We start from the raw sequence: 16,644 nt of genomic DNA, 5'->3' as shown, positions 1-16,644 counted from the left end.
TTATACTTCTTATATGTACCACTCAAATTATTAGCCAACACAAAGGGATGAAGCCGTGAAGATGGGCTTGTCCAAGCAAAAAATAAAAATACAAATGCTATCGAGGCTTGTCACAGACTCAGTTCCGTATGAAAGCCAAGCCCATTCTCGCCAACAGTGCATGGCGAGCGAAGCTCTTCCCAATTCTCATCGACATCTGGTTCTTCACACCTGCAACTCATTTATTTTCCGTTCTTTTGTTCATAAGCATGGGATCATATTCATCTTTTAGCTCTCTTCCGCCTAATTTTTCATGTGAATGTCCTCTATCAGATTGTCACTCGGTGCACGCAACAAGATCCCAAATCCACAGCTTATATGGTTTATTTGACAAGAGGATATACCAACACCCAAAATGTCCAATTGTCCATATGTCGCATTTGGCAACACTAGCATTATAAAACACACACACACACACATAACACGCTTAATGATCCTTCATCAAAACATTCTCTTTTTCAACCTTTCTTTGTTTCAACAATGGTTTCTTATTCATCTTCCCTTCGTTTTCTCCTCATCTTCTTTACCTTTTCCTTTGCTGTCTTTGCATCTGAACCTGATAGCAGTGAACCCTTTTACATCAGCAGCTCAAACAGATCACCTGCACGAAAACTGGTGTTAACTGTTCGCAAAGATGGCATAACAAATCTTCATGTGGCAAGCGTTCTCAAGAGAACCCCACAAGTCCAACTAAAACTTCTGGTTGATCTAAATGGGAGGTTCCTTTCTGTGGAATGCGATGAACGGTATACTACGCCCCTCGCTGTCATTCTACTCAGTGCTCTAGAGCCAACAGTCACAATTGTCACAGGTGCACCTCCCCTAAAGTTAAACCAGGGTGCCATAACAACACCTGTGCTCTCACCTCTGGGAACCCTGTGTCTCAAGAAGTTAACACGGGTGAGCTAGCTCAAGATGTGCCCTCAATTCGATCCATTAGAGTTAAGTCCTCCATTAATCCTTCTGCAAGTGGTCCAGTGGTCACAGTGCCTCAATTCCTCTTTGTTTGTGCACCACCTACACTACTCAAAAATGGCTTACCAGATTATGTTGAAGGAGTAGTTGGATTAGGGCATACTTCTATTGCTCTACCAACTCAACTTGCTTCCCACTTTGGATTCAGGCCAAATTTTGCCTTGTGCTTGACTTCCTCCTATAGAAGCCCTGGGTTCATTTACTTCGGGGATGATCCTTCCACTTTGCTTCCTAATGTTTCCCCTCAGATGAGCTACACACCATTGAGCGTTGGGAGACAAGGAGAGTATTGTGTACGAGTGAGATCAATGAGTAAACCAGAAAACTGTTCCATTGAAAACTAACATTGGTAGAGCCAAGATAAGCACAATAACTCCAAACACAGTTCTTGAACATTCCATTTTCCAAGCTTTCACTCAACTTTTCACTAGTCAGTTCTCCATTCAGCACCCGCAATCAGGTGGAGCACCACCTGTTGGAGCTTTCAGCGTCTGCTTCGACCCGAGAAGAATTTCAGACACCACGGCTGGCCCTGATTTCCCTAAGGTTGATCTTGTAGTTGGCGACCAAAATGTTGCGTGGACACTTTTTGGTGCAAACTCAGTGGTGCGGGTGCACCCACTTATATCATGTTTGGCGTTTATTGATGGAGGGTTGAACCCTGCAGATTCAATTGTTATAGGGGCTCACCAGCTGGAAGAAAACCTTGTTCATTTTGATCTTCATAACTCGAAGGTTGGTTTTAGCTCTTCTTTGTTGAATCGAAAGACTAGCTGTTCCAATCGCAATAACCCAGTTAATCCATAGAATATATATGTATATATGGGAATTGGAAAAGCAACTCCTCCTTTAAATGCTTAGTAGGAGTTTCTCTGACAAGTGTATAATATGAAATGAAATAAAAGGCCATCTTTGCTCTTTGTCACGATCCGATCTCACGGGTCGGACCAGTACTAGGACTTGGGTTGAAATAAAGTCCCAAAAATCCGTAGTAAGCCTATTATTCTTAGCCCAACTCTAAGGCCTATACTTGCAGTTCAATTTCAAGAAAACAACTGAACAGAGTCCGGCCATAAACTGGACTATCCAATGGGGAGTTTTTAGCTCACCAGACCTATAAATATCAAATATATACAGTTAGAGAGCTCAACTCACAATCACAATCCCCAATCAGTCACATAATTAAATGGGAGCTTAGCTCCCTCGTCCTCAGAACAATACATCCCATATATCCACACACATTCATATAATTAATGTTAAATCCTCATAATTTAATTATTACAAACCAAATAATTATTACACTACTGTTACCTACAGAGTTCTAGAATGAAGATAAGGAAAAATGAAAATGTAATTAAACTTCTTTAACTAAACCTGTGAGGAAGGAGGCAGGTTACTCAAAAATAAAACCTCCTGTGGCTTGAAAAAAATAGAGTGAATAGGAGTGAACGTTCGACTCATAAAGTATAATATTGATTTTAAATAAAATTTCTATAACTATCTACGACTAATGCATCCCTAAGGATGAAATGCAACATACATCATCGAAGTCAATCAAATTCAGACAATATTCACACAATATTCACACAAAGAATAATTTAGAGCACTCACACACCCTTGTATCACATCAATTAATTATATATATATATATGGGAGCTAATCCCCTATACAGCTCTCTTAATTCCAACATCTGTCAATGAGATCAACTTTAGTCGGACTTTTTCTTAATAATCCAAATACGGAGGTTAGCGAGATCAACTCAAAGTCGTACTCACCCTGACATATCACAAAAAGGACTGAGCCCCAAGCGAGACTAGCTCAAGCCGATCTACCCGTCCTACCCATATCCAGTACTACACCTCACGCACGCTGACAAACGCACATAGCTCTAAATTATCCTAAGGCGATACTCACAATAATTTCATCAATTAAAATGCAACATAGAGTGTGTCTAATATTTATCTACATACATATATTTATATGTGATGCATGAGCTTGCTTTGAATATATAATAATATTGAAGTTATAAATAAAATCAATATCTACTCACTGTACACTAAAAGTCATTGCGGCGGCTAAGCGGAGGAGGAAGGTTAACCCAGCTTACCTAAATAATTATATTATAAATTTATCATAGTTAACTTAAAAGAAAACTTTAAAGAGTCAAAAGACATCCTAATTTATGGTAAAAATCTGGCAGAGTTTTCTCTACACTTAGGACCAACTCAACCTGCAAAGTAGTTCAAACAGTACTTCTAAAATCATAATCTTATATCCACATCTCAACAATAATACATGGCCCCCCCTGAACCCTTCAAACTAGGTAAAACTCACACTGTCCAACAATTCAATTATAAGGCTAAAAATTGATATTTTGTAAAAGTCATTCAAACTAGCTCTAAAAATTCTAAAATTTTACCCTGCGATCCTTAACGATGCTATAAGACCATTGAAAAAGGAATTATAATTTTCTAATCACCCACGATTATTTTATAGATTTTTATTCAAAATCCGGTATTAGGTAAATAAGGAAACTTAGAGTTCGGGTTTAACTAAGTCAATTCTGATGCTTGAAACGTGTTCGAAGTATCTAAAAACGGTAGGATTGACTGTAATATTGATCATATTCTAGGACGGGACGCCGGGCAGCCGAATTTGGCTGAAAACTCAATCTCGGGAATCGGTGAGTTATCATCGATCAAATTACACCTAAATTAAGCCTAAAAATTATTAATAATTATCATAAAATTATTTCTAATTTTTGAAAATTGAAAAAGTCCAAAAATCTTACCGAGCGATCTGAACTGTCCGATGATCGCCTTTTTCAAACGGTGTCCGATCGAAGCAGAGCCAATCCCATCTCGAAGGTTTTGTCACCCTGAGTCCATCGGTGATCTCGAATTTTCGATTCAACGGTCGGATTGCCAAAAAAGTCACCGAAAAGCTTAAAACCCATATGTTTTTCTTCAAACTTTCCCCATTCGGTTCTCCTTCCTCCAACCACCAAATGAAGTGCCACCGGTTCTTTTTGAAAGCCTGTCATCCTAGGAGTTCGTGGCACTTGGAATCACCGAAATATTTTTAATAATATTAAAAATAAATATACTCTAAAGAAATTTAATTATTTTTATTTTAATTTAATAAATTAACTTTTATTTATTTTTAATAAAGACAATATTACAAATAACAATTTAAAATAATTGTAATAATAATACATGAAAAAATAACATTCATAAAGTAAAATATCATTATTATGAAAATACTAGTTTAGTACCTTGAATAAAATAGTAATAAATTATAATCAAAATTTTAAAATATTTTCTATATATATATACTTGATCATGGTTGATCAAATAAATCACTTCTACGTGTTTACTAAACATCTTTTGAAATCGATTTATTGTCCTCAAACGGTTGCACTAGATAAAAATTAATATATAAAACTATTAATTTAAATTTAAATTTATTTAAATTAGTCGAGTTGATTGGTTTATCAATTTCTTTACACACAACTAATCAGTAATACTAGTTGCTAAAGATTTATCAATCCAACCGCAGGTCTGCCTGATGAATCGTAGATGAAGTGAAATAATTTTATTAGTTTATAAAAGTTTTTATTCTTTAAATTTATGAAGTCTTAAATTTAAATTTAATAAAAATTAAATGAATAAAACAATAATAAGTCTATATATTGACTCCAAATATGTCTTAAGTGGCTAAAAAAAATTAAAAAAATATAAATAAGAGATAATAATATATACAAGCATGATAAATTAAAAAAAAAGTGATAAGTTATTTAAAAAAAGGTATTTATTGACTTGTAAAATAGAATTTAAAAATATAAAACTATGTAAATATAATATATTTTATAAATTAAAAAATATATTTTAAAATTTACAATGTAAATCTTTTTAAATAGACTAGATATCATTACTTTTTTTTTTTATCAAATATCATTAAAATTATATAATATTAATAATTTTTTAATTTTCATATAACCCACAATCCAGTGTGTATCTGAAAGGACATATCATCGTTTAGTGAAAAATATAAAATTTTAAATATGTATTTAAGGAGAATTTTTTTTTAAATCATTTACGGAGAAAATTAAAAATTAATATTTGATTAAGATTTGACTAAGATGGCCATGTCAGCAATGGGCCCACAAGAATTGACGTGTGCCGTCCAATGATAAAACAGCAACGAAATCCGAGTCACACACACAAGACACGCCTCGAAGGCAAATTTTATTATTAGGTGCTCCTCCATTAATAAAATAATGCACCGAGTGTACTCTGTAATATGCGCTCCTCAAAACCCCAAAACAAAACGCCCCGTTCTCTCTTCTCGGACCGGAAACGTCAACACTGACGAGAACAACGACGACACGGCAAGATACACAAGTACTTTTCCGATAAATCACCACTAGCTTTGGCGAGCTAGCAACTGGTTTTTTATTCGCCAATACGACATCGAAGTAGCAATCATGCATTCCTTTGGGTACAGAGCTAATGCTTTGCTAACTTTCTCCGTCACCATCCTCGCGCTAATGTGTGCCATGGCCTCCCTCTCTGATAACCTTAATTCTCCCTCTCCCACTTCCCAAATCCAGGTCGGTCATCACTCTTTATCTGTACGATTCTTTGGATCTGTTGGAATTTGAAACCCTAACTGGTATTTTTTGTTTACTGTAGATATTGAATATCAATTGGTTTCAAAAGCAGCCGCATGGAAATGATGAGGTAAGTTTAGGTTTTTGTTTGTTTGAAAGGAGCTGAATTTTTTTTTTTTTTTTTTTTTGTAGATTTATGGTTTTTTCTTTCTTCTAAGAGAATTATTGCCAATAAAAAATGTAGGCAATTATTAATTTTTATGTAAAATTTACAATTGATTGTTAATTTTGATGACTTCGGATTAAGTTTTACCTAATTAGAAGTTGTAACACTTTAAATGTTTATGCATATAGATTAGGTTCCAAATTCTGGGTCAACTGCCATTTAACTGTTGTAATGTACTGAATTCAATTTCCTGTATTTGTATTGATCTGTAGGTGTATCAGACCCGAATAACATAATGTAATATTTGATCGTAGAAGATAGAAAATATCTTGACCTTTGTCGGTCTCCAATTTGGCCATCTTTATTTGCTTGTTGTGTTGAAATTGAAAGGTTTTTGGATGTACCCATTCAAATGTCACATTAAGATTTCATACTATTACATGTCATCTAGTGTTAATGAAAGTCAATCCCCTCCACCTTGCTCTCTTTTCCTCAGCAGCACAGATCTTCATATTGCTGTTCAGAGTTCGGAAGTTCCTCACCTCATTTTTATGTTTGTTTAGTAATTCACTCTCTTGAACAAAGTAGATTTTTATTTTTTATTTTTTTTGCAATCTCTAATTACTTCGGTCGAATTCATTTTTTGGTTATCAAATGGTTTGACTGTCTATTCACTGCTCTAATCTGCTTGATTTCTCTGATGCCCAGAAGCCATAACTATATTATCTTAGTTTGAACTTGCAGAAAACCTAATCAGAAAGGATAGCTAATAATTCTTGATAAAGCAAAATATGCATACTTATACATCTTGATGCATGAATGTCTTGAGGAAAAAAAAAATACAAAACTAAATCTGGGTAAATAGAAGCCAATATATTATTTGGCTCCTTAAAGTTCAAGTCTTCTTCTGTTTCTGTAATATCGAACCAATAGTCTATTACATATTTCATTTTGTTCATTTTCTTAGTTAATTCTTATCAATTTATAAAATGTCTAAAACCTATACCAGTTCAAATAATTGTCTTACTCCTATTGCAATAATTTTTGGTTCAGCTGCTTTAAATTTTCCTTTTCAAGTTTCAACTGAAAGAAGCTTTGAAAATGAGAATTTGGGGAAGAATGTTGAGTGAGAAAAATTACTCATTTGCAGTATTTTAAATGCAATTTGGACATAGACAGTCTAATTTCTTCTTCCAAAAGGGCCCCTCTCATAATTGTTTCTTGTAGTTGAGTTTACCTATTTTAAGATAGTGTTGTGGTGTCAACCATCTCGCATTATATGTTCATGTAGTTTAACAACTCTATTTTTGTACTTTTTGTAGAAGACTACTTTTTATTCTAGTTATTGATATCCTGATGATCAAGTTGCTATTCATTTAATGCAGGTTAGCCTCACAATGAATATAACAGCTGATTTACAGTCTTTGTTTACGTGGAACACAAAGCAGGTATGACTTATGAAAAATCTTTTTAGTTTTCCATTTTTATACTCCCTCCATCTCATTTCAAGTAATGTTCTAAAAAAAATTTTTTGTCCCACTTTATTTACTTTTTCAGAAAATCAAGGAAGCATTAATTATTTTTTTCCAACTTTACCCTTGTCTATTGTTATCTCCAACGTATTTATCTTTCCCTTATCACCTTTCTCTATCTTAATTAAATACAAGGGTGCTTTAGTCAATTATTAATATATATATATATATATATATATATATATATATATATAGTAATAAAAATGAGGTTATCTAATCATTTCCTTAATCCTTATGCAAAAATCTTAACAAACGTGAAATGGGATTGAGGGAGTATGATTTTGTAGTCATTTTGAGTCAGAGATATTGTATTTATATTTTGTATGGCTTGTGTGCAGAGGTAGGTTGTCCAAGTATCCCATTGAGCAATCATTTTACTATTGAACATACCCTTTTCGTAATAAAGTTTCTCTACTTTTATTCTGGCAATTTTTTTTTTTTGGTTGAAATCATTTGTTTAATTTCTGGCATGTTTTTATGATTCAGACATTCTTTTGGGACCATGAACATGAATATGTCCAACCTTGTCACATGTATACATCAAAATTTTGTTGCCCATGTCATGAGTATAATTATTTTTTATCACAATGGTATACATGATGCATTGGTTTCTTTTTGGAATTTCTTAAAATATTTTAGAAAACTGATTAAAAAGGTGCAATGCTTTCACATTAAGGGCTTGCTCAAACATAAATAGTAATAATCTTCCCATGTATTGCAGGTTTTTGTATTTGTAGCTGCAGAGTATGAAACCCCAAAAAATTCCTTGAACCAGGTACCTGTGTCCTGAAACTAAGTATTTTCTGTTTCAATTTTGTATTTGTGAGGTAATAATGGGGCTAGAATCAGTTTCCTATCCATTTTTCCATTTTAACATACATCATTAGCATCTTTAGGGAAGTCCATTTCACCTGTTTGGAAAATTTTGAGGTCTTCTACACAGACTATGTCAACTGCTTAACTTGTTTTGCATTGTGCTTAAGGTTTCACTTTGGGATGCAATCATACCAACGAAAGAACATGCAAACTTTTGGATCCAAACTGCAAACAAATATCGTTTTGTTGACCAGGTATACTCCCTCATGAAGTCGTTTATTTGTGTATGCTATGCCGATGCAAGTTGAGCCAGCATAGGCTTTTCACTTGCATGCTTAAATATCTAAACAATTTTATCAATACAGGGGAGCAATCTTCGTGGTAAAGAATTCAATTTGACTTTGCACTGGCATGTCATGCCCAAGACCGGCAAAATGTTTGCCGACAAAATAGTCATGTCCGGATACCGCTTGCCTGAGGAATATAGATGAGGATGGGATATTTTGTGTACCTTTTTGAGCTGTAACTTAAGACATTTAAATATGGGATGATAAAGTTAGGCTGAATTAAAAAAACTAGAAACAGAGAAACGAATATTGTTGAAAAAGAAAATGATCATTGATGGGATTTTCTATTACCTCACATTTTTTTTGTGGTTTTTGGATTCAGATCCTTATTTGAAGGGGCTTTTTGCTTTTCCTTTGTCCATTAATGCTTCTGCTAAATGCCCATAGTCGATGAGAAGTTCATTTAAGAAATCGTTTAGAAATATATGATTTCTTTTGTTTGAAGAATGTGGAAATCAGTTAACACTTGTGGATGCTGTTGTAATTCATTTAGGCAAGGCTTTGAAGACACTTATATCTATATGGTAATAATATGGGAAGAATAGTTCGGTTGGAGACTTTGAGCCTGTCAGAAATCCCATAGCATAACACTCTATAAATGTTGTTTAAATCACAACTCCTTCGCTGTTTAATGGGTTTGGTCAAAGCTCCATCGTTGCTATTGTGAACGGTTAAAAGTTTACTGGGAAGATGGTTTAGGCCTCAAGGGCTAAGATGCAAAGTTAAAAGTACACGTAGTTCCCATAACGTAAGATGCATCTTCTTCTTCTTCTTCTTCTTCCTTCTTTCATTCTTTATCAAAGAGTCTTCAAAAGCAAGAAAATGAGCCATGGGAAAGAAATGAGAGAACAAGCAGAGAAAACCGCTGATGGTGATCCAGACCATGAGCAGAAGAAAATGTCTGGTCTGGCTTCAGGTTTGTGTGAGGTGCCAAGACCTGACAACTTGGAAAGCATAATGCAAAATGCAAGTCTTTTGCTGAATTTCTACTAAGATTTTGACTAAGAAGTAAAGGGAAGAGCATTTTATTTGTTTAGGATCTTGCGTTAAGCTAAATACAAATAGCTTTCTGAGTGGGTATCTTCCAGGGTTTCGAGTTTGCATTTCATTATTGTAGTAATAGCATAACTAATTTACCATCTTTTGTTAGAATCTTGTAGCCAAAATCATAACATATCATGTAGAAAAATTTTTGCTTACAAGCCAATTACGTTAATGGCAAGTTCAGGATTGTGGTTTCAATCTATTTTTTTTTTTAAATATTTTATATATTAAAAAAAGTTTAAAAAATTTGACTTTTTTGAAATTTTTATAATTAAAATATATTAAATTTAATTTAAAATAATATGACTGAGTGTATAATATCCTAAAGTTATAATTATTGTAAGCTTGTTTTTGTATAAGAATGATTTCAGTGACTTTTAGATCAAATACTTGCTATTAGATTTATATAATATTAAATAATATATATATATATATATATATATATATATATATATATATATATATATATATATATAATTAATGAGCTTATAATAATTACAAACATAATAATTATTTATTAATTAGTTACCTAAAAAAGGGAGAAAAGGACCTTAATCTGGGACATTCTTATTCCAAAACTGGAGTATGTCACACGAAGCAACCAATCATACCCATTAAGTCTAGACTGTGGCCTGTAGACTGTAGGTGCAAACGATTCGCAAAGCTGTACCAGCTACAATTTTCTCGGTTCCAATCTTTTATCTCGTCTGCTACAGGAAATCTGGTATGAAGAATCATAATCTCTCTCTCAATATAGTACATACTTATACCCTTCTCTTATATATGACTAGAGTTTGGTTACTTGGAAAATGTTGGAAAAGGAAAAGGTATGGTGATATCTTTTGATTTTTATGTGAAGTTTCTATATTTTTTCTTTCCCATTTCCATGTCTGGCAAATTTTTAAGTAACAAGCAACGGGTGTCTTCTGATTAAATTTTAGTAGAATTTGACATTGAATTGTGTTAATTTCTTGGGTTGATTTGTGTATGAATTGTATGCTTTGTGACTTCGAGCTCAGCACATCATGTAACATGGATGTGATGGGCAAACTTTTGGTTAACATACTTTATATGTCTCAGTATGTGCATTCATTTTTTTTGGTTTGTATAATGTATAGAAGCCATTGTATAGTGCAATGATGAGAGTCTTGGGCTTGTTATGGGTTTGGCGTGCGAGAGAGCTGCTTTGAGTGGAAATGCAGGGGATTTGACTATCTTTAGACTTTCCTCTCTGTAAAACAAGAACTGGATAAAACCTTTTTCTTTGTCTTGGGTTGGGTGTTGCGAAGTTTAGAATGCTTGCCAATGATAGAAGAATATATTCATGCACCAGTAACTAAATTGATTTTCTTTTCGTAATGCTGGCAACCATTGAATAACCAAAACTATATTGCAACAGAAGTTTTGATATCACAAGGGAAGGAAATGGGCAGCCAAGTTCCTATAGGGAGTGATCGAACAAGGACAAATTGGACACGGATGATGGAACGCTATTTTATTGATCTTATGCTAGATCAGATGCATAGGAGCAATAGAATGGGTCATACCTTCAACAAGCAAGCTTGGATGGATGTGCTGACCATCTTCAATGCTAGATTTGGGACTAAATATGACACAGATATCTTGCAAGTCATTATACGAATTTGTGGAAGCAATACATGATGTGAAGAATCTTCTTGAACAGAATGGATTTTCTTGGGATGATACTCGGAAAATGGTGATAGCTGATGATGATCTCTGAGATGCTTTTATCAAGGTCCACTCAGTCATTTTTCATTATACAAGAGGAAGTTTTTGATGAATGTCAACGATCTGTGCTTGATATATGCATATACAACTGCAGATGGAAGATACAGTTGTTCGAGTCATGATGTAGATGTAGATGATGACATTCAGGGGCTCAATATTGGTATGCTATGGTTAAGAGACTTAGAACATTGTCACATTTTGCATTTGCATTAAAAAATACTTGTTATTTTCTTTTGGTCTACGATATGCCAATTTGGTTGGTGCATATTACTAATTAAACCATGAATTTAAACCTGCATTAAGTTAAAGTCCTAAGGAAGCCACTATAGGCATTTGTATTATTGCAGGAGAATGTCAATGCATCATCTCTAAAATATTAAATGTTTTATTTCAGTTGAAGTCAATCATAGGCTTCTTAGTATGAGATGTTCTTTTTTTTCTTTTTTTTGAAAAATGCAAAAGATACTGCATTTAAAAGGCTTAAAGGCCATCAGCATGCAACAGAACCAACACCTCAGAAGGCATGGCACCCAACCAATTACAAGGGAGTTTATCTCTCATATGCAACTTAGCTAAACAAGCATTGAAAAACTGGCTCACTTCGTTCAATGCAAAAGTTTGTTCTCAATGTAGATGAAATATTTTGAAGCACTGCTATAAGAAATTGTTCAAGTACTATAATGATATAAGAAGCCTACTTGAGAGAAAAGGATTTTCTTGGGATGAAAGACAACAAATGATAGTGGCTGATGATGCTGTTTGGGAAAAGATTATCAACGTATAATGTTACTTCTATTTGGTGTGGTAATTTATAGTTTTTATATTTTATACTTGTTATTGTGGATGTAGGCACACCCATATGGACATTCATACTGAAAGAAGACCTTACTGAACTATAGGGACTTGAGCTTGATTTTTGGAAATGAAGTCGTCAATGGACATTTAGATATATACCAAGATAAAAACTTTGAAGATGGCAGCATAGAAGTTAAGACTGATGCGTTTAGTATTTTATTTTTTCAAGTTCTCTTTGATTTCCTGTAGTTCAAGATGGGCAAAGATTTATCAGATGTTTGCTGTCTTCTGATATAAAATTGATCCGTGTCCGATTCTCTCATCACATCGTAGTTGACCTGTTACAATTGCAATCAGTTCATTTCAAGCTAAAACTCCTGGGATGTAAGAACTTAGGGCTTCTATATTGGTTTATGTAATTTTTAATCCATAACCAATATAACTCAAATGAAAATCATAAAAATTAAATGAATTAGTGTGGTTTCATCAGTTTAGATGATTTCATAGATACACTTAGTGATGATCAGAAATCAATAATCAAGCAACTAGCTAGTGGTTTACATTAACAGTATAAACTGTTATAATTTTGGTGACAGATGGTTCAAAAGCTTGTAATTAACAAACAATTCAAGTATTTATTTCAAAGAAAAAAAAAACAATTCAAGTTTTAAAAAATAAAAATGAAAAAACAAACAATTTTAGTTGAAAGTTGGCTTTGAACCGTTTAACGTAGTGATATAGTTGTAATCCGTAAGTGCACGGGTCACAGTAGTATAATTTTAAAAAATGATATCGATCCCACAGGGAATTGTGCTTAAATTGGAAATAAAAGTATAAGCTAATTAAAATGACAAAATTTAAAGGTATAAAAAAAAATGAAATCTAAAAATTAAAATTGGTATTTGAGGAATTTAAGCTAAATCAAACAATTAACTAAAATTAATTAAACTAGATTACCAAAATTTAATTTGAAATTTCTATTTATGAAATTGAGAGGAATTAAATCTAAATTCAATAAAAATTAAAGTGATTCTAGAGATTGGATTTTTCAATATTGTTTGCATGTGGTTTATCCCTAATTTAGCCAAACACATGAGAATTGCAATTTTGAGGGAAATCAATTCTTAAATTTTTGAAACCTTTTTCAAGCATTTCAAAGTTAGTTTTCATTAAATTAAACCCTATTTTCACGGTATTTCAAACCTAACAAAAACCCAATTAAAACTCTAATTGATTTTTGGAAGTTCCCCTTAATCCTCTTAGCTTATCTCTAACACTAAGAAAACAAAATTTATTGCAAGATTATCTATCCCTAATATTCACTTTTCAGTCCATCTATTAAGGATTAAAGCTTAACTTAATGAGGGCCCATTCATCAAGCAAGGCAACAAGCTCACAAGCAATAAATCAAAATGTAACAAACCTCATTTAAGTGACTAAATTAGTTCAAAACCACAATACAAAGTAATATTTACAAACCCATCTCTAGAATCTCAAACAACTACTCACAAATCATTGTTTCAAGACAAACCCAAATGTATAAATGAAGAAATAATGAAAATCTAAGTTAAGGAATAGAAAAACCCAGAAAAATGCAGAAGAAGCTACTGCTGGAAAGTGCAGAAAATGCCCCTGCAGCTGCTGGAAAAATGAATCCCGTCTTCCTCTCTTTCTCTCCTTCTTTCTTGCAAAAAATGCCTCCATTTCTCCTTATGGAAAGAAAATGATAAAGGAGACTTTATATAGGTGAGGGGACTGCCCTAGAATGGGTAAAAAGGTGGAAGATTCCAGAGAAAGTGAGGTATAAAATCAGAGTAACGGAAATGCCACGTCAGTCATTTCCAGTAAAAATGACATAAGCTGAATCGGTTATGTCGCGGGTTGTGTCGCGGGTTGTGTAACAATCTGCCTGAATATCTGACGATCGACACAACCTGCGACATAAGCTAAATAGGTTGTGTCGCAGGTTGTGTAACTCTCGTTCATTTTTTACTCAACTTCAAAAATTTTTGCAATTCAACTTTAATCTCCTCCAAATGGCTACTCTGATCAAAATACACCAAATTTCTCCAAATTTAACCTACATAACAAATAAATTCCAAAAATTAAACTAAGAAGTGTGAAAATTATAAAATTGACTAAATATATGCTAATATCTATAATAATAGCTATGAACAAGGGTAAATTATGTGCAAAAATTACACCTAAATGATGATCTAAAATGCATGCATCAAATTCCCCCATACTCAAACTCTTGCTTGTCCCTAAGCAAAATTTCATTAAAACTCATTTGGAAGGGAATAGAATCAGTCTTTGAAAACACAAAAATCACTAATCCAAACCACCAACTTACCTTTAGCCACTAACATTCCAAGTTCCCACCAGCGAAGCACAAAGAATGAAGCAATCACTCTCAACAATTACAAAATAGCTAAGAATTAACCAATCAACCCAAGCAACAAATACTAACCAGCTACAAGAGTCAATTGTGCCAAAACAAACCTAAATGAAATAGATAGCCAATGTGTCTCAAATAGATGGTGAGTAATGTATGGAAGATTATATTGCCAAACCCATATGCAAGCATAAAAGATCTAACTCTATTAATATAACAAGTATTTTTCAAAGAATCATTAGGTCTTTTTAAGGGTTGTAATGGGGTGAAAATAGGGTAAAATTGTGTTAACAAAGAAAGGGAATAAGGAAAACAAAATATGAGAATAATATTAATCATGAAACTCAAAGTGCATCCATTTTTTTTTAATAGAATTTTTTTTTTATCAAGAGGAAAGAAATTCGCAATGAATCTCAAGTGCTATCACAATAAAGGGACTACTTTTATAATATATTTTTTATTTTGTATGCGTCCCTATTTCATGTCACACCCAAAATTACCTTTGGGATATTTTGGTGACCATTTTTTTTTTATCAACTTTTCACAATTACTCTAGCACTATTCAAGATGTTTCAATCCTCCAAGTTTTTTTTTATATCATTATTTATTTTATTTTTTTTTATGCACTTAATTGCTAAAATATTATTCTCATAATAGGTGGTAGTGTTTAGATTTAATGGCTAGGTAAATGATTTGGGTTCCAAAGAAATTAGGAAATTAAGGTTCAAGGGGGTTTGCAAGGATTGAAATGAGATTAAGGTAGGTTAAGGCTAAATGTGAGGCTTAAAATATGAAGGAATGCCTAAATCATATTCTTATCAAATGCAAATTAAAAATTTCGCTTTGAAAGATCTAAGATGCTTGTTCTAGGAATGGTGAGACGACAATGAGCATTTTCTTCCTTAAAGGCTTATTCGGACACTCAAAACTCAAAATAACTAATCAGAATCTGCATACCTAGATGAATGTATTAATTTTCAGCTATTAAGTAAGAGAAAGAGTAATGCTTAAAACTTTGTACCCAGCTGGAACTTTCATTCCACTAACCATCTAAAGGCAAGTTGGATTGCTTGAATAAGTGGCTTATGGAATTCAAAGACTGGTTTAAAAATCCAAAAATTTTAAATGAATAAATGAAATGCATGAGTGTATAAATGTATAGTCAACCTATATGTAACTAAGTATGCATAACTAAGTGTATGAAGCTATATGCAAGTGTCTATATGTGAATATGTACAAGTATGAAGTAATGAATGAGTATGCCACTATATGCAAATGAAAAGGAAAAAATAATTTTTGCAAAAAATTTACCCTCTCCCCCATACTCAGAATGAACATTGTCCTCAATGTTAAAAGAGTGCAAAGAATGGGATAAGTTAGCTATATGTGTAGAAAGAATTATTACCCTGTTGCATAAGTGATAGCACAACTTGTGTTGAAAGTGACACAAGCTGAGATGAGAATTGTTACCTCATTGAAGTGCAGCCAATTTAATTAAATAAAATTTGGACAGCTGCTGCACTCATTGCAAAAGAAACAATGCAATGGAATCCATTAAATCAATTAAACTCAAAAACTTGAAATAGGGAAGTTAAGCTAAAAAATATAACCATCAAGTGTAAATCCGAAGTAGCAAATCAAAGCAAGTGAGCGATGTACTAAAGATATAAAAGAAAAATGTACTTTATGAGGAACTAAAAAAAACTGAATAAGTAAATGGTTCAAGTAAAAGAAAAATAACACAAGCAAAATAGTAACTAAACAAGTTAAAACACTAATTAAAATAAAGACATGAATTGTAAATTGAGAATAAAAGCTGGTCAGTCAGGTATGAGAACTCCTTTGCCCTTGCCATCTTGTGGATGTGGTGGTGCCTTTGGTGGTTGTTGCGGAGAGATGATGCTCAAAATCAGTGCCTGGTTTGTTTCGATCTTCTCCAACTTGGCTCGCATGACTTTCAACTCGTCTTGCATTTCAGCACTTCTATCCAAATATATATCAGCTAAATCCCTTAATGTTTGAAAAGAGACATCCGTCATTTGCCAAAAAGAATAGATCTCATCACTGAGATTCTCCATGAATGTCAGAAGGGTTGCCATGGATGGTCCAGAAGCAGTTGATGAAGCAGGTTGGGCAGCTGGTGGAGCCTGGCGTGGAGGTTGTGTAAAAGGCTG

At 33.3% G+C, this 16,644-nt stretch overlaps 1 protein-coding gene and 1 pseudogene across 1 annotated transcript; both read left to right on the top strand.

Moving 5' to 3' along the window:
- The first annotated feature begins 236 nt into the window (after positions 1 to 236).
- LOC110657984 (gamma conglutin 1-like) lies at positions 237 to 1,898 on the top strand (annotated as a pseudogene).
- Positions 1,899 to 5,255: 3,357 nt separating this feature from the next.
- Positions 5,256 to 8,777, top strand: LOC110658042 (signal peptidase complex subunit 3B). Its single transcript, XM_021815504.2, has 6 exons — positions 5,256 to 5,626; positions 5,709 to 5,756; positions 7,178 to 7,240; positions 8,046 to 8,099; positions 8,308 to 8,394; positions 8,506 to 8,777. Exons 1-6 carry the CDS (start codon positions 5,501 to 5,503, stop codon positions 8,629 to 8,631), a joined length of 504 nt encoding a protein of 167 aa, XP_021671196.1. The 5' UTR covers positions 5,256 to 5,500; the 3' UTR covers positions 8,632 to 8,777.
- The last annotated feature ends 7,867 nt before the right edge of the window (positions 8,778 to 16,644 follow it).

Source organism: Hevea brasiliensis, unplaced genomic scaffold, assembly GCF_030052815.1.
Source record: "Hevea brasiliensis isolate MT/VB/25A 57/8 unplaced genomic scaffold, ASM3005281v1 Scaf7, whole genome shotgun sequence".
Classification (NCBI taxonomy): Eukaryota; Viridiplantae; Streptophyta; class Magnoliopsida; order Malpighiales; family Euphorbiaceae; genus Hevea; species Hevea brasiliensis.
Note: the sequence above shows the minus strand (reverse complement) of the source record. Positions and strands in the feature narration are given on the sequence as shown.